The following is a 19,579-nucleotide window of genomic DNA, read 5'->3' as shown; positions in this document are numbered from 1 at the left end:
CCAATATCACGTCAATATTAGTGTGGTCGTCATCGAGGCCTCATCTTCTTCTTTCTCATTCCTGCTCAGTTTTAATTTTCATTCCTATTTATTTTCTAGAATACTCAAAAAAAATTAGTTTTTGAAACACTATTTCTTTCTACTATAGCATGAACCATCTAGCGAATGTTATGTCTTGTTGTCTTCATGGGTGAACATTTCGTCAATCGTCAGCGTGTAGACATCCTGTAAAGCATAGTCATCATTAATCTTGGTGAATGGTATGTCGCCCAAGTTGTGAGCCCATGGTGGCCATGGTCCATGTTGGCAAGCGGTGCTCGACCATGTCGTTGAGAGCTTGTTGATCATCCTTGCGCACAAACGCTTTTAAAATGATTCGACACAATTAATCGCTTGCTTAATCAATTAAGTATAAAAATGATTAACGACATATCCAATTCTCTGCATGCCTAATTAACTGCCAACCAAATCAATTAATTATATGACTAATTGGGAAAAAATCCCTACTTCTAATTATATGTTGGCATAGATAATTGTCTACCTGATTAATTAATTGCATTAATGACTCGATTGCCAAATTGATTCGGTGCGGAAATATATTCCTATTTAAATGGATCTAATTAATTGTACATGTAATTAAATTTTTAGCTAAATTGCATTAAAGGTTTGATTTTCGCATGAATGGCTGCTATGAACGACAATGATGACGATTGAGTATTGTAGGACACATTTTCTTAAGCAATTTTTTGACAGTTGAATGAACACATTTAATTTGAGAAGGTAGCATGTGTGGCTTTCTATATGACTGCCAAGAAAAATAATGTGATTGTGTCCACGAACGCCTATACGTGGCGGTTCGATGACCCACCATATGCCATGACCATCCTCGACGTCCTGATCCACACCCTGGCATTCTCGGTCATTACGCCGCGTGAGGCCCGATAACGTCGTCTTTCATGGTGTCGCGCACGGCGTCCCTACGCATGGTTGCGTGGATGCTTGCACATATATATATATATATATATATATATATATATATATATATATATATATATATATATATATATATATATATGGTCGCGCTATTCGTCACCCTGGATGAGGAATAGTTATTCTTCACCCCCCCTCTATTTTTACATCAATACACCGTAATTTTACGTTTTTAAAATTTTAATCTTATCTCATACGTAAAAAGTGACTAAAAAATACACAGTCACTGTAAAAACTATTTTATTTCACGTAAAATTACAAACATAAAAACATAGCGCAAATTATACATAAAATGTGGTTTTTCTGGTCTTATAACCTATATTTTTGTTTTTTTATGTCAAATTTTTCGTAATGAATCAATATAAATGTATCTATTTGCATTTCAAATTTAATTTATTTATGAAATGGTCGTAAATTTACCTTGGGTGAGGAATAATTTAATCTGCACCTTGGGTGATGAATATATATATATATATAAAGATATGTTATTTTTGTTGTATTAGAAAACTTGTGATTATCAATTAATAGTGATAATAATAAATGTGCAGACAAAAATAATTACACATTATTTATGTGATTTAATTGAATCAACACTTTCCAAAGCAAGCACGAAATTGTGATATAATAAAAGTCCAGACAAAAATAAACCTTACCCGGCTACCAACTCCCCCATTAAAAGTAGACATTAATTACATTAATGGTTTGATTTTTAAATTGATCTAGTGCTTGATTTTTAAAATATCTTCGCATGGCTATCTGCTATGCTCGATGACCCTATTTTGAATTTCTTTACATGGACACACTTGATTTGAAAATGTAGCATGTCTGGTCTCTATACGACTGCTGATAACCCATAAGTATAGAGGATCGCAACAGTTTTCGAGGGTAGAGTATTCAACCCAAATTTATTGATTCGACACAAGGAAAAGCCAAAGAATATTCTTAAGTATTAGCAGTTGAGTTGTCAATTCAACCATACCTAAAAGATTTAGTGTCTGCAGCAAAAAATCAGTAGCAAGGTAGCGTGATAGCAACAGTAACAACAGTAACCAGTAGGAGCAAAGTGACAGCAGTGGTGACAGAGTAACAGCAGTAGCAACAGAGTAACAGTAGCAGCTGTAACAGCAGTAGCGACAAAGTAACGTAGCAAGGACCAGTAGGAAAAGACTCGTAGGCATTGGATCGGTGATGGATGATTATGCCGGATGCTATTCATCATGCAACAGTTATAACACAGAGAGATATGTAACTAGCTCCAGTTCGTCAATGTAATGTAGGCATGTATTCCGTATGTAGTCATACGTGCTTAGGGAAAAGAACTTGCATGACATCTATTGTCCATCCCTCCCGTGGCAGCGGGGTCCTAATGGAAACTACGGGATATTAAGGTTCTCCTTTTAATAAAGAACCGGACCAACGCATTAACACTTAGTGAATACATAAACTCCTCATACTATGGTCATCTTCGGGAGTGGTTCCGGCTATTGTCACTCCAGGGTTGCCGGGTCATAACACATAGTAGGTGACTACAACTTGCAAGATAGGATCAAGAACACACATATATTGGCGAGAACATAATAGGTTCAGATATGAAATCATGGCACTCGGGCCCTAGTGACAAGCATTAAGCATGGCAAAGTAGTAGCAACATCAATCTCAGAACATAGTGGATACTAGGGATCAATCCCCGTCAAAACTAACTCGACTACATGATAGATCTCATCCAACCCATCACCGTCCAGCAAGCCTACGATGAGATTACCCACGAACGGTGAAGAGCATCATGGAATTGACGATGAAGGAAGGTTGGTGATGACGATGGCGACGATCTCCCCTCTCCGGAGCCCAGTACGGACTCCAGATCTGCCCTCCAGAGGAAGAACGGGAGGTGGCGGCGCCTCCGTATCGTAAAACGCGATGAACTCTTCTCCCTGATTTTTTCCCGGACGAAAGGGACTAAATAGAGCTGAGATTGGAGGCGGTGGAGCAACGTGGGCCCCACAAGCCTGCCAGGCTGTCACGCCCAAGATGCGACCCTATCCTCAATTTGGCACGAGGGCCTCGTCAGGGATAGAACCGCATCTCGTTGTGTCGCAAGAATGGATATCGTTACTTTTAAGTACATGTACTTGTAACGATATCCATTCTTGCGACACGACGAGATGCTCTTCTATCCCTGACGAGGCCCTCGTGCCAAATTGAGGTTAGGGTCGCATCTTGGGCGTGACACACACGCGGCCAGGGGGGTCGCGCCTGGTGGGCTTGTGGGCTCACAGCTCCACCCCTCCGGTTGATTCTTGCGCCAGTATTTTTTATTTATTCCACAAAAAATCCACGTAAATTTCCAGGTCATTCCGAGAACTTTTATTTCTGCGCAAAAACAACACCATGGCAATTCTGCTGAAAACAGCGTTAGTCCGGGTTAGTTCCATTCAAATCATGCAAATTAGAGTCCGAAACAAGGGCAAAAGAGTTTGGAAAAGTAGATACGATGGAGACGTATCAACTGCCAAGAAATATAATATGACCACATTCACGAATGCCTACACGTGGCGGCCTCATGACCCTCCATATGTCACGGTCGTCCTTGACGACGTGATCCACACCCTGGCATTCTCGAGCATCACGTCGGTGTTATGCCCGACCACGACGTCTTCCATGGTGTCGCGCACGGTGTTCCTTCGCAATGTGGTATCCATCATGGACGGCAATGTGAGGGGACGGAGGGTACCTGGACAGCGGTCGGACGAGAGAGGAAAGGGAGGCTAGGCAAAGCTAGGCTAGTGGCTGGGTGGTGTGTCGTTTGGTGCTTTCAATCTTTGCTAGACTAAACCAATATCTACTAAATTTGTTATAGTACCTAGGCATGAAAGACAAGTTGGGATAATTTATAAAATCTGGACATATATAAATCTCATAGTACTTACAAGAAGAAAAAAACTGGCAGAACAAATCATCGCGATATAACAATCTCCACTATTTCTCTCTCCCAGCTACCAGAATAGAAGGGAGTGCTTAGAACACATCTAGATGAGATATAATTTGGTCTCATTCATATATGAAAGCACATATGCCCCCTTGGTGGTTTTGATAATTCATGACAACATACATTGTCTCTTGGACTTACACTTTTACCTAGCATATTTTAGGTATAGTCCACACAGAGCGTTGGCCAAAGGATTGTGAGGAGAAGCCCCTTGATCCAAGTAAAGGAATAGGATTAGCTCAAGATTCAAGCAAGAAGACTCTACATTTTACATTTGTGAGAAATCACTTTGAGTCCGTAGGAAAGCCAATACTATTAAAAGGGGGTGAGGTATTATGATGAATCGGTTGCTCAAGTGCTTAGAGATAGCCAACAAAAATACTCAGTCATTCTCCCACCAAATATCTCTCTTCAAAGCTAAACCAGTAAAATCGATGCCACTAACTTTTTCCACTCAACCCTACTGATTTTCCACCAGACATATCCTTTGTCAAACCCTAATCTCTCGGTACCACCAACTTCCATATCGGTGCCACCGAGATTCAGTGACCAACTTTTTGTTGAGAAAATTCAGAGAATCGAAATTTCCAGGATTGGGATCGGTCTCACCGAGATTTGAAAACTAGTCTAGGTCATCGTATCAGTACCACCAAAATTTGTATATCGGTCTCACCGAGAATTCAAAAGTTGCAACATTTTGTGCAACTCGGTACCACCGAGATTCATTTCGGTGTCATTGAGTTGGGCAATAATGTTGTAACAGTTGGATTTTGAGGGATGCCTATATATACCCCTCCACCTCATCTCATTCGCACAGGAAGCACTCAGAACACACTTACACTTGCCATATCCATTTTCTGAGAGAGAGCCACCTACTCATGTGTTGAGATCAGGAGATTCCAATCCAATCATTTGAAACTTGATCTCTAGCCCCCCCAAGTTGCTTTCCACAAGATCAAACTATCCTACCCATGCCAAATAGGTGAGAGAGTGATTCAGTGTTGAGGATACTATCTTTTTAAGCACAAGAGCAAGGAGTTCATCGTTCAACCGCATCTATTACCTTTTGGAGGGTGGTGCCTCCTAGATTGGTTAGGTGTCGCTTGGGAGCCTCCTACTTCGCGTTGTGGAGTTGAACCAAGAAGTTTGTACAGGCAAGGAGATCGCCTACTTCATGAAGATCTACCGTGAGTGAGGCTAGTCCTATGTGGACGGAAGCCATGGTGGAATATACAAGGCCGCTTCTTTGTGGACCCCTTGTGGATGGAGCCCTTTGTGGACTCTCACAGCCGTTACACTCCGTGGTTGAAGTATCCACTAACGTGGGCGTACGATAGCACCACCTATCGGAACCACGCCAAAAATCATCGTGTCAATCCTTGCGTTTGATCTTCCTAAACTCTACTCCTTCTTACATGTGCAAAGTCTTTACTTTTTGCTGCCATATTTGTTGACTAGCATGTGTAGGGTGCACTAGACTTGTTAGAATTGCTAAAATCTACCAACCATTAAAATTGGGAAAAGGCTAGGATTTTAATTTGTGCAAGTAGTCTATTCACCCCCCCCCCCTCTAGACACCTCTTCTATCGATCCAACAATTGGTATCACAGCAAGGTCTCCATAACCTTGGTTTAAACACCATTGGAGGAAGATGGATGTGCCTAGTTTGGGGAATATTAGTTGTAGAGTGCCTATTCTTGTTGGGGAATATTATAGACAATGGAAAGATGAAATGCTTGATATATTTGATGAATTCCATTTGCGCAAGTATGTTGAATATTCCTATGATCCTCCCATCGATCCCTTACATCCTTCTCATGATGAAGAACTTGATATGCTTGATAATCTTTAAACTGTAAATATCATCATTAGAGGACTACCAAGAAATGTGCTTAATAAAATTGCGAAAATTTGAGTGTGCTCATACTTTGTGAAAAAACTTAGAGAAAAGATATCCCGACTATTCCCTGAAAAATCTTGATATCATTTTCCATAAATGCGTTACCTTTTACAAAATGAAGCCAAATGATCCTAACTTTGATAAATGTCTATTTGAGCTTCGTGACCTCATGCGTGCTAAGGAGATGTCATTACCATTAACAATATCATTGTTGAAGTGATTCACATGCATAAACATGAACATTGTCATAGTCAAAATTATGATGAAATTCTTGATTCATATGACGAGGATATTCTAATCTGACGATGAAAATGTGGAGCATGGCTACTACAATGAAGATGCGGAGTTTGACATCGCATACGAGAAGACCATGAGGAACCTTAATCTTATGGCGAACCTTAGAGACTACATGGTTGATGCCCCACAAGTGCAGGGGATCTATCGTAGTCCTTTTGATAAGTAAGGGTGTCGAACCCAACGAGGAGCAAAAGGATATGACAAGTGGTTTTCAGCAAGGTATTCTCTGCAAGCACTGAAATTATCGGTAACAAATAGTTGTGTGAAAAGATGATTCGTAGCAAGTAGCAAGTAACAATAGTAACAAAGGTGCAGCAAAGTGGCCCAATCCCTTTTGTAGCAAGGGACAAGCCTGGACAAACTCTTATATGAGGTAAAGCGCTCTTGAGGACACATGGGAATTTCAGTCAAGCTAGTTTTCATCATGTTCATATGATTCGCGTTCGCTACTTTGATAGTTTGATATGTGGGTGGACCGGTGCTTGGGTGCTGCCCTTACTTGGACAAACCTCCCACTTATGATTAACCCCTCTCGCAAGCATCCACAACTACGAAAGAAGAATTAAGACAAAGTCTAACCATAGCATTAAACTAGTGGATCCAAATCAGCCCCTTACGAAGCAACGCATAAACTAGGGTTTAAGCTTCTGTCACTCTAGCAACCCATCATGTACTTACTACTTCCCAATGCCTTCCTCTAGGCCCAAATAATGGTGAAGTGTTATGTAGTCGACGTTCACATAACACCACTAGAGGAAAAACAACATACAACGCATCAAAATATCGAACGAATACCAAATTCACATGACTACTTATAGCATGACTTATCCCATGTCCTCAGGAACAAAAGTGACTACTCACAAAGCATAATAATATTCATGACCAGAGAGGTATTGAATAGCATCAAGGATATGAACATATAATCTTCCACTGAGTAGTCCAACTAGCATCAACTATAAAGAGTAATTAACACTACTAGCAACCTTACAAGTACCAATCGGAGTCGCGAGACGGAGATTGGTTACAAGAGATGAACTAGGGTTTGGAGATGAGATGGTGCTGATGAAGATGTTGATGGTGATGATTCCCCTCCGATGAGAGGAGTGTTGGTGATGACGATGGCGATGATTTCGCCCTCCGGGAGGGAAGTTTCCCCGGCAGGACGACCCTGCCGGAGCTCTAGATTGGTTCTGCTCAAGTTCTGCCTCATGGCAGCGGCGATTCCTCCCGAAAGCCTCCTCTTGATTTTTTCTGGAACGAAACCCTCCTTATAGCAAAAGAGGGGAGCCAGAGGGCCAACAGGGAGCCCACAAGCCCCCTAGGCGCGGTCAGGGGGGTAGGTCGCGCCTAGCAGGCTTGTGGCCTCCTGGTGGCTCCCCTCTGGTACTTCTTCGGCCCAGTATTTTTTATAAATTCCAAAATAATTACTCGTTGATTTTCACAGCTTTTGGAGTTGCGCAGAATAGGTATCTCAAACTTGCTCCTTTTTCAGGCCAGAATTCCAGCTGCCGGCATTCTCCCTCTTCATGTAAACCTTGCAAAATAAGAGAGAAAAGGCATAAGTATTGTACCGTGAAGTGTAATAACAGCCCAAAAAGCGATAAATATCAACATGAAAGCATGATGCAAAATGGACGTATCAATGACCGAAGGAAAAGAGTGGATACTTGACAGTGATGCACCAATCACATGAGTGGAGATAAATACATGTTCCATGAGATCACACCAAAACATGGACCTCTAAAGTATGTGACTTTTGGAGATAACTCCAAGGGTAAGGTACTTGGTCTTGGTAAGGTGTCCATATCTCGTGATAATTCCATTCAAAATGTCATGCTTGTTGAATCCCTTGGATACAATCTTCTTTTCGTATCTAGACTAGCAGACTTTGGTTTCAATGTGCTATTTACGGAAGTTGACTACCAAGTGTTTCGCCGTGATAATTATAACATGGTATTTAATGGTTTTCACAAAGGTGATATATACATTATCGATTTCACTAAAAAATCTGAACCCCTACATGTCTTATTGCAAAATCTTCTAAAGGTTGGTTATGGCATAGAAGGCTAGGACATGTTGGTATGAGTAACCTTGACAGGCTTATCAAAGGTGATCGTATTCTTGGAGTTAAAGATGTTATCTTTGATAAAGATAGACTTTGTAGTGCTTGTCAAGCAGGAAAGCAAGTCGGTGGAAGTCATCCTGTGAAGAACATCATGACTACAAGAAGGCCACTCGAGTTGCTTCACATGGATCTCTTTGGTCCCAATGCTTACAAGAGCCTCGGTGGAAATTCTTATGGTTTAGTCATTGTTTATGATTTTTCGAGATTTACATGGGTATTCTTTCTTGATTATAAGTCGCAGGTACAAAAGATCTTCAAGAACTTCGCTCGGAAAGCTCAAAATCAATTTGAAGTGAAGATCAAGAAAGTTCGAAGCGACAATGGAACGGAGTTCAAGAACACAAATGTGGATACTTTTCTTGACGAAGAAGGTATCCCACATGAGTTATCTATGATGTACACACCTCAACAAAATGGATTTGTTGAGAGGAAGAACCGAACTCTCATAGATATGGCTAGAATGATGTTTGAAAAATACAAGACGCCAAGACACTTTTGGGCAGAAGCCGTGGAAACATCTTGGCACGCCATAAACCGACTCTACTTACACAAGCTTCTCGGTAAAATGGCATACGATCTACTCACCGGTAACAAACCCCAACTTGGATACTTTCGAGTATTCAGCTCTAAGTGCTACATTCTTGATAAGCATCATCGCACAAAATTTGCTCATAAATCTCATGAAGTTTTCCTACTCGGTTACGGATCAAACTCTCACACTTACCATGTCTACAATAGCTTCACTTGAATAGTTGAAGAGACGGTAGATGTGAAGTTTGATGAATCTAATGGTTTGGAAGTCAAACAATTTCCAAATGATGTAGGAGATAAGGAACCTTCGGAAGCCATCTAAGATCTACCTATCGACAAGATTCGTCCCATGGAGGTGAAGGAAAGTACTTCATCAACCCAAATGGAAGCTCCTACTTCGCGTCAAGGTGAACCCCAAAACTACATGGAGGCATCCACAAGCGGTACACGACATGATGAAGAACAGGAAGAAGTACATCGTGATGATCCACCTCAACCTTCCTCACCACCACCTTAAGGGGATGACACCGTCAATGAGAATGAGCAAGATGATGATGATGAAGAAGCTCCACCATCCAACAAAAAGAAGTTGTCATGAGTTCGTGCAAGAGTGGACAAATATCATCCACTGAATCAAATCTTCGGTGACATACAAACCAGGAGAATCACTCGCTCTAAATCTCGTTTAGCTAACTTTTATGAGCATATCTCTAGCATTGATCCCTTGAAGGTAGAAGAAGCCCTTCAAGACCCGGATTGGGTGAATGCCATGCATGAAGAGCTACACAACTTTGATATGAATCAAGTGTGGACACTTGTTTAAAATCCCGAGGACGAGTACAACATCATCGGTACAAAATGGGTGTTTCAGAACAAGCAAGATGAAGATGGTCAAGTTGTACGCAACAAGGCGCGTCTCGTAGACCAAGGATACACGCAAGTCGAAGGTATGGACTATGGTCAGACCATGCCCCCGTTGCTAGACTTGAAGCTATTCACATTCTTCTCGCTTATGACAATCACCATGATATTACTCTTTACCAAATGGATATCAAAACTGCTTTTCTAAATGGTGAAATTGAGGAGGAGGTTTATGTCAAACAACCTCCCAGTTTTGAGAATCCCAAGAAACCTAATCATGTTTACAAACTTCATAAAGCTTTATATGGTCTTAAACAAGCCCCTAGAGCTTGGTACAAATGCCTAACGAAGTTTCTCATTGAAAAGGGTTTTGAGATTGGTAAAATTGACGCAAGCTTATTCACTAAAAGAGTTAATGGAGAACTTTTTGCGTGCCAAATATATGTGGATGATATTATCTTTGGTTCTACTAACCCACAGTTTAGTGAGAAATTTGGAAGGTTGATGTGAGAGAAATATGAGATGTCTATGATGTGTGAGCTGAAATTCTTCCTTGGATTGCAAATCAAACAATCGAGAGAAGGTACGTTTATCTCTCAAACCAAGTACACCAAGGGCTTAATCAGGAAGTTCAATATGCAAGAATGCAAAGGTATGAGAATCCCCATGCCTGCTAGTGGACATGTTTACCTCACTAAGGAGTACAAACCGGTTGATCAAAAGGTTTATTTATTAATTATCGGTTCATTGCTATATATGTGTGGTGCCCTCATGTTGAGTGTTTGCATATGTGCCCGATATCAACTTGCACCTAAAGAGTGTCATCTATTGGTTGTGAAAATAATCGTGAGATACCTGATACATACACCAAACTTTGGAATATGGTATCCCAAGGGATCTTCTTTTAATATTGTTGGCTATTCCGATTCGGACTATGACAAAAACAAGGTTGATAGAAAATCCACCTCAGGTACATGTCAATTTATTGGGAGATCTCTTGTGTCTTGGTCATCCAAGAAACAAAACTCGGTATCTTTATCTACTGCCAAAGCGGAATACATTGCCGCTGGATCATGTTGTGCGCAATTACTATGGATGACTCAAACTCTTAAGGATTATGGCATTCATGTGAGACATGTTCCATTATTGTGTGACAATGAAAGTGATATTAAAATTGCATATAATCATGTGCAACATTCTCGAACAACACATATTCAAGTGCGACATCATTTCATTCGTGATCATGTTGGTAAAGGAGATATAGATCTCAAGCATGTTCATACCGACAAAAATTAGCTCATATCTTTACCAAACCACTTGATGAGAAAGTGTTTTGTCATTTGCTGAGTGAATTGAACATCATTGATGCTTCAAACTTGAGCTAGACTCACTCGGATGCATGCAAGGGCATGAGCTTACTTGATTATATCCCGATGCTTATGATATCTCATTGTCTTATGTCTTGGAAAACTATGCTCCCTTGTATTGCATCTAAACTTTTGTAGGTACTTGGAGGAAATACACTCCACAAGATTGCAATCAACTCACATCAAAAGCAATCTTGTCATAGCCAAGTATCAACAACCCCTTCTTCGGAGATGAAGGAAGAAGACAACAAAATCATATCCTTGACAATTATATGATGATGAAATTCACTCATGTCATTTGGATATATTATGTTCTTCCTTGCTTGACTAAACAATGTAGGTGAAAAGTGAACCAAAACGACACATATTGCTTCCAACTTAAGATGATCTTCATCAACGTTAAGCATCCACGACAAGTTCACCTACACGCCACTTCATCAACATCATTCGAAGGTATGTACTGATATCCTTGATAAATATTTACACCAAGTCATGAGGTAAAGCAACTCAAGTGATATGAAGACATTAAAAGTTTAGTAAAAAAAATGGTAACCCCATTTTACGCTTAACAATGAGTATGACCTATCATCAAGCATTCTTGCTTGACTCCTCAAGTCAATATACTCTAATATAGGTGACTTAGTCACCGCCCCACATCTAGATGGATATTCTTGTATGGTTCACATTTTTCATTGCATGATTTCTTGGAACCATTCAACTCTCATCTATATGTATGTATATATTTTCCAAAAAAAATTCTCTTATTTCCTTTTAAATTTGTGGATATTTTATATCTATTTTAGTTAAGGAGTTGATTTTCATTGCAACTCGGTCTCACCGATCTGGGAAACTCGGTTTAATCGATTTCTCCGAGAGGCCTATTATCACTCTTGGTTCTACCAAACCATATTGCCTCGGTGCCTCACAAACATATCACTGCCTATGATTTTCAGATATTTTCTGGATTTTTGCCTAAGGGGGAGAAATATAGCCAATGATCCTAAGTTTTATTAATTCCTAAGCTCTTATTGAACATTTCCATGTTTGCCAAAGGAGAATATAATCTTGTTTACCAAAAAATTTTAGGGGGATAAAACTTCTCTAGGGGGAGAAATCCTTAGTGATCCCACATTATAAGAGGGAGAAACATCCATGATCCCTAACACAGGGAAAGATAGTTCAAGGAACTCTTATCTATTCTTAAGGGGGAGAAAAGTTAAATTCAAGGAACCCTTCTTAGAGAGAGAAGAATCAAGGTTCCCTTTCTCTCAATGAGCCATTACCCTATGATCTTTTTGGAAATTAATGCCACAGGGGGAGAAATATCAAAGCTTCCAATAAGCTTCAGTCAAAGGGGGGATATATGTTCCTAAGGGAAGGTCTACCTAAGGGGAGATCTGCCAAAGGGGGAGATATATCAAACCTTACATACTTAGGGGCAGAATTACCATTAAGGGAGATATATATAATTGTTTTATTGCTATCTTTGGATTTAACTTATCTCACCCTACCTACTCCCAATATCTACATGCTATGATTCAGGGGGGAGATGAAATTCTTATGTATTCATTCTTAGGGGAGAAAGTTCTAAATAACCTTGGAGACATATTTATCATCAAATTAGATTTCTCATATGTTCTCCATATCTTGGTACTTTTTAAGCTCTTTGCATCTTTACAATAGAGTACTCTTGTGTCATATAACATTTATTTTCCCAAATGTACTCCTACTGCCAAGACGCTCAAGAACCTCAAGGTAAGTATATGCATCATGTCCTTGTTCATTATGATCTCTTGTCTCTTGCACATATTGTTTGCAAGAGTGAGTCTTGAACATGGAAGCTCTTCATTCACATATGTTTGATGCATATAGTCAAGATTTATATGACTTGTCTTGTCCTTTCTACTATGTGTCTGCCCATGTAGTCCAAAGCAACTATCCTTTAAAAAGGGATGGCATACATTTAGGGGAGCCATTACTAGTCATGTATCTTTCAAAGCTCTCATATTCTGATGCCTATCTTTAATTGAAGCTTTGTTTGCATGTTGTCATCAATTACCAAAAAGGGGGAGAATGAAAGCACATATGCTCCCTTGGTGGTTTTGATAATTCATGACAACATACATTGTTTCTTGGACTAACACTTTTACCTAGTATATTTCAGGTATAGTCCACAGAGAGCATTGGCCAAAGGATTGTGATGAGAAGCCCCTTGATGCAAGGAATGGAATAGGATTGTCTCAAGCTTAAAGCAAGAAGACTCTACATTTTACATTTGTGAGAAATCACTTTGAATCCATAGGAAAGCCAATACTATTAAAAGGGGTGATGTATTATGATGAATTGGTTGCTCAAGAGCTTAGAGGTAACCACTAAAAAAACTGAGTCATTCTCCCACAAATATCTCTGTCCAAAGCTGAACCAGCAAAATCGATGCCACCAACTTTTTCCACTTGGACCTACCGATTTTCCACTGGATAGGTCCTTTGCAAAACCCTAATCTCTCGGTACCACCAACTTCCATATCGGTGCCACCGAGATTCACTGGACAAATTCTTATTAGAAAATTCCAGGAATAAAAAATTCCGAGATTGAAATTGGTCTCACCAATATTTGGACACTGGTCTAGGTCATCGTATCGGTACCATCGAGATTTGTATATTCGTCTCACCGAGAATTCAAAAGTTGCCACATTTAGTGCAACTCGGTACCACCAGATTCATTCCGGTGTCACCGAGTTGGGCAGTAATGTTGTAACAGTTGGACTACGGGGGATGCATATATATGCCCCTCCACCTCCTCTCATTCGTGGAGGAAGCACTCAGAACACACTTACACTTGTCAGACCCATTTTTCTGAGAGAGCCACGTACTCATGTGTTGAGATCAAGAGATTCCAATCCAACCATTTGAAACTTGATCTCTAGCCTCCCCAAATTGCTTAAACCCTAAAAACCCTAAACCCTAAACCCTAAACCCTAAACCACAAGATCAATCTCTCCTACCCATGCCAAATCTGTGAGAGGGTGATTGAGTGTTGAGGTGAGTATCTTTTGAAGCACAAGAGCAAGGAGTTCATCGTTCTACCGCATCTATTACCTTTTGAAGGGTGGTGCCTCCTAGATTGATTAGGTGTCGTTTGGGAGCCTCCTACTTCGTGTTGTGGAGTTAAACCAAGAAGTTTGTACGCGCAAGGAGATCGCCTACTTTGTGAAGATCTACCGTGAGTGAGGCTAGTCCTGTGTGGACGGAAGCCATGCTGCAATAGAAAATGTCGCTTCTTCGTGGACCCCTTGTGGGTGGAGCCCTCCATGGACTCTTACATTCGTTACCCTCTGTGGGTTGAGGTTTCCACTAACGTGGACGTACGATAGCACCACCTATCGAAACCACGCCAAAAATCGTCGTGTCAATCCTTGCATTTGATCTTCCTAAATTCTACTCCTTCTTACATGTGCAAAGTCTTTACTTTGAACTGTCATATTTGTTGACTAGCATGTGTAGGGTGCACTAGACTTGTTAGAATTGATAAAATCTGTCAACCATTAAAATTGAGAAAATGCTAGGATTTTAATTTATGCAAGTAGTCTATTCACCCCCTCTAGATACCTCTTTTATCGATCCAACAACATAGACAATAAAAACAGATACAACCACATCAACACACAAGTATCTTAAAGTATCACATCTTATAGCTAAAAAAGATGAATGAGTCGTAACTAAAACTCGGCTAGATGAGTTCTAACAAAACCAAGAATAGAAAGGTTCAGAAAAGCCCATGCTGCGGTAATGTGTGATACACATATGGCCTCCTAGTTTGGGCCGAAACCAACAACTGGTGGCATTGCCGGGAACACAAAGCAGAGAAGGCACATTATGTTAAAAAAAACAAAGAAGGCAGAAGTTTATGTACCACATTATGGACGGAGGAGCAACACTTAGGGAGGATGGCTATAAAATGAGACCTAGTTCAACGTTTCAGCTCATACTTTTTTTGGCCTTTTGGCTAAGATCAAGTGTAGTATCTATTCTTATCAGTTTAATATCTAGCATGTGGGTTATGTGTCCACAATGATATTAAATTATTTTTTATGAGTAAGGGACCGCCACGGTAGCTTGCTGTCGGGGCTCTCACGTGTCGCCTAGGCGTTGCACTATTGCGTGGGCATGGCGCACCCCAAGCAAATCAAGCCTTAATTTCAAAATTTTGTCGAGTTAATGCATTTCACTATTGCCTAGCATGTCGTAACTAAATCAAACATCAAAAGTTGAAATTTGGAGTTTCCATATGGTTTGGAACGCAAGTCGCTTGAACATTGAAGAAAGCATAAAGTTGGAGTTCGTCGGCATGGTTTGAAACTGGTACCAATCTTCAATCATTCAGCCCCGTTCGAAGTCCCTCCGCTCCCCGGCTCTGCTTTCGGAACAGACGGAGCTATAGTTAAAATTCATGAAGCGGTTGCACAGATGATCCATAGATTCTTAAATTTTAAGGAGTCGGTGGATTACCGAACAAATTCTCAATGTCTAGAACTGTTAGCATATCTTCAACGGTGAAAATTTTGAGGGCACTTCATGCCTCTTTCTCACAGGAAAACTCTTCACTAGTCGTCTTTGAGGCATCATGAGTGCTAGTTAGCTTTATACTACCCCTGTTTTTAAATATTTATTGTTGGGGAGAACTAGATTAGCTCTCCCAACAACAAGTATTATAATACACAGAGAGTAGCAAAGTACCAATACAGTAATAGTCACATAGAGGTGTAAACCTTGGAACCAATGACAGGTTGTTAGGTTTTCTTCTACAGTACTTGGTGAACAATATGGCGCGGTGAAATAATATACCAGCAAAGGTTTCCAACCTTAAGAACCATCAAATTTTATTTCCTCCAATATGAATCGTGCGACAATTTAACCACAGTAGAAGTGTAGATCTTGATAATCAACTACAGCAAAGACAAATATAGCGGTAGGTACAGGAGTTCATTATTCAATCAGCGTTGTGCTTAAAACGGAAAGGAAAACCGAGCCTCTCTAGTTTGGTATGACGCTGGGAAATTTACAAGATCCATGGCCTGAAGAGGAGAAATGAAAACTATCATTAGATCATATAGTAGATGATAGATACTTGTATGCAACATATACTGTACGAGGCAATAATTAGACTCTAATTGGAACATACACTGTCAAGCTAAAAAAACACATTGTCGTTGGCACATTCGAAAGAGTGTGTATATATAGTGCATTGCGGTCAAAGAGGCGAAACTTTTTTAAAAGAAGAATCTCTGGAGCAGATAGAAAGAAAAGCTCACTGGGATCGACGGTCGTCTCCACGGCGAGGCCGCCGAAGTAGCACCACCCGCCGTACTGCTTGCTGAACCTGTTCCAGTGCGCGCTGAACACGTAGCTCGCGTGCGCGGCCACCGTGTCCGGCAGATGGCACTCGCCTCCTGGCCGCACGGGGTCGCACAGCGCGGCCTCGTCCGCGCACGCCGTCGCCACCTGCTCCCTCACCGCCGTCTCGTTCGCCACTGCCCCCTGGCGATCAGTCCTCGCAACGCACCACAGCTGCCCGGGGTACGGCAGGTCGTTCGTGGCCGGTGGCAGCGGAGGGTACGACGCTGCCGGCGGGCTACCCGCCAGGTCGACATCGTACACTGCGCTGCCGTTGGGGTAGAAGAGGCCCCAGTGCCGCTCTGTGCCGGGGCCTCCCTTGAGGTTCTCGTTGAAGAGCGCGAACACGAACGCCGGCATGCGCATCCCCGGCCGCCGCGGCGTGCCGGCGCCGGACGCCAGGTGCCGCGCCACGTTGCGGTTGTACGTGGCCGCGTTCCGCACGTTGGCGCCGAACTGGTCGAGGTCGCCGGCGTTGGGCCAGCCGGTCTCGGCCAGCGCCAGCTTGACGCCGCAGTACCCCGCGCGGCACATGGCGGCGATCACCGCGTCGAGCATGTGGTCGAGGAGGTTGGTGTACGACAGCCCCGTCCCGTGGTCGTGGTACTGGTACCCCGGCGCCGGCGACGGCTCGAGCAGAGCGTAGGTGAGCGGCATGATGGTGTGATTCGCCGACCAGGTGAAGTAGGTGTACGCGTCAAAGAAAAGGTACGAGTGCGTGCGCTCAAGGAAAGCGAGGAGCGGGCGCACGGCGACGTCGATGATGTCCGGGCGGAACACCCCGGCGGACGGTGGGAACACGTTCTGGCCGACGAGAGCGTCCATCCCGAGCGTGGTGCTGACCTTGACGCGGCCGAGGCCATGGCGTCGGAGCGCGCGGTGGAGGTTGACCATGGCGGGGACGAGGCGGGACCAGCGGGACTTGGTGGTGGGGTCGGAGAGCACCTCGTTGCCGACGAAGAGGTAGCGGAGGCGGCGGTTGCGGCGGAAGGGGAGGAGCGTGGAGGCAACCCACGCGTCGGCGGCGCGCTGGGAAGCGGCCAGGGAGGCGATGAGCTCGTTGGGGACCCCCGGGACGAACCCGAGACCGGATGATGCGGCCGGAACCAGGAATGTGGCGTTGGCGTCGTAGAACCTGACCGCGGCGGCACCGGCCGAGCGGGCGAGCTCGAGCGCGCGGTGCGGGGGCGGCAGGTCGTCGCCCAGCCTGCCGTAGCTGACGCCCAGAAAGTGTTGTGCTGTCCCCGAGGCCGGCTCGGCGGCGGCAATGGCGAGGAAGAGGAAGCTGAGCAGGACGATGGGGGACGATGATGCCATTGCCATGGTGGAGGTGAACCGTGATAGCATGGCAGAGCGGGAGACTTTCGTTTATAACGTGTATGTAGCGTATAACATTAGGACAACTTGCATGAATCCGGAGATAAAGAAGAGAAATTTGGTATAGTACGACTAATTTTTGAGGAATACGATAGAGGCAGCAGGTGAATGCATCGATCTCAAGGCGTCACCGGCCATTGTTATTGTCTCACAATACACAAGCAACGACCGATGGTCAAGAAAAAACAGATAAAATTCATGCGCATCCCTTGGATCAAGAACGACGACGTTCTTTTTTATGGGAGTCGTGTTTCGATCGCTGCTCACCGATAGTTGACTTGTGGATGAATACCAACGCCACTTCATGGCTCACTGATTGTTGGGGTGCGTCTTCTTTACTCCTCATACTTAGAGCATCTCTAGCAAACTCCGTATAAAGCTGATCCATAAAAATCGTTTGCGGTTCACGAAAAAAACGCTTGAATATCTTTTTATACATGTCCGTTTTGCGGGGTCTGCTCGACCGCCGTCCACGCCGGCCCATAACATCTTTTATTTTCATTACATTTTCAGGCGTGAATACACATTTTGTTGTTTTTTATTTTTTTCAAAGGCATTGGATACATCATAATTCATCAAATCTTTGCGAAAACAACAAGATGCAAGAAAACAAGAACTGCAATTAGAAATTTTAGAAGATATCCAACTTTCATAACTACTCCCATTAGTTGAATCAATATCTTCTCTATGCATTCATTGTTGATCTCGGGGTTCTTCATCTTGCATTCTTCGGCTTTGATTCTAAAGAATTAGACGTTGCTTTCCCTCTAATTTCTTTTTTAATTGTACATGCATTCCCCATCATTAGGGCATATGGCAATTGTACATTCATCATTAGGGCACCTGCATCATTAAGGAATTCTGATTAAATCCCACCTTCTGCAACTGCATTTCCTCAACCTGATGTCCATACTGAACTGCATATTTCTGTCTTGCACTTCAAACATACCCGGACCAAAATGATCTGCATGGCAAGTGTTTGCAACATCAATATTCCTTTGCAATCTTTTTCTGATTTTAGGGCATATGGTTCCAGGCCAAGTTTCTGACTCCATCTTCTTACCATAGATTCTGCCCATCAACTGCCCTTTTACCCTTTGAATCATGCTCAAAACGGGGAGTTCTCTTGCTTCTAAAATATACTCATTGAACACTTCACAACTATTGTTCAATAAGACATCACACTTGGGGAAATCACTCTGAAATCCCCTCACCCATGTTTTAGGGTCTAATTCCTCTAACCAATCATGAGCATCTTTATTAAGAACTAGCATTCTATCCATGTTCCCTCTCCACTGACCATGAGTTGTACTTCTAGCACATCTCCATAATTGGTTTTTTAATATTTCTCCTTTAAAAGTTTTAGTGAAATTCTGCCAGATATGTCTCACTCAATACCTATGCTCAGAATCACTGAAATATTCTCTAACAGCCTTAATTAAACCCGGTAGGCATTGTCATGTAAAAGAGCAAATGTTCATAAGCATTGTCACATATAAAAAAACATGCATAAGCATTATTAACATCTACTTACCTTATGCTTGTCAGACATGATCGTCCAACCTGAGGTGTTGACAATGCCAAGGTCTTCTTTTTGAGCACTCAGGAACCATCTCCAAGATTTCGTGTTCTCAATTTCCACAACAGCGAAGGCCACATGATAGATAGAGTCGTTAGGATCCATTCCTATTGCAGTCAACATCATGCCTCCACATTGAGTTTTCAAGTGACAACCATCTAAGAAAATAACAG

At 42.3% G+C, this 19,579-nt stretch overlaps 1 protein-coding gene and 1 non-coding gene across 2 annotated transcripts; one reads left to right on the top strand and one right to left on the bottom strand.

The window, feature by feature from the left end:
- Window positions 1–15,041: 15,041 nt before the first annotated feature.
- On the top strand, window positions 15,042–15,237 carry LOC123400461. The gene has a single exon (XR_006610732.1). It is a non-coding gene; the product is annotated as a U2 spliceosomal RNA (small nuclear RNA).
- Window positions 15,238–15,919: 682 nt separating this feature from the next.
- Window positions 15,920–17,811, bottom strand: LOC123398374 (probable glucan endo-1,3-beta-glucosidase A6). The gene is made up of 2 exons (XM_045092853.1): window positions 16,369–17,811; window positions 15,920–16,131 (listed from the first exon to the last, which is right to left on the bottom strand). The coding sequence occupies exons 1-2, from the start codon at window positions 17,795–17,797 to the stop codon at window positions 16,091–16,093; spliced, it is 1,470 nt and encodes a 489-aa protein (XP_044948788.1). The 5' UTR covers window positions 17,798–17,811; the 3' UTR covers window positions 15,920–16,090.
- Window positions 17,812–19,579: the final 1,768 nt, after the last annotated feature.

Source organism: Hordeum vulgare, chromosome 5H (genome assembly GCF_904849725.1).
Source record: "Hordeum vulgare subsp. vulgare chromosome 5H, MorexV3_pseudomolecules_assembly, whole genome shotgun sequence".
Taxonomy (NCBI): Eukaryota; Viridiplantae; Streptophyta; class Magnoliopsida; order Poales; family Poaceae; genus Hordeum; species Hordeum vulgare.
Note: the sequence above shows the minus strand (reverse complement) of the source record. Positions and strands in the feature narration are given on the sequence as shown.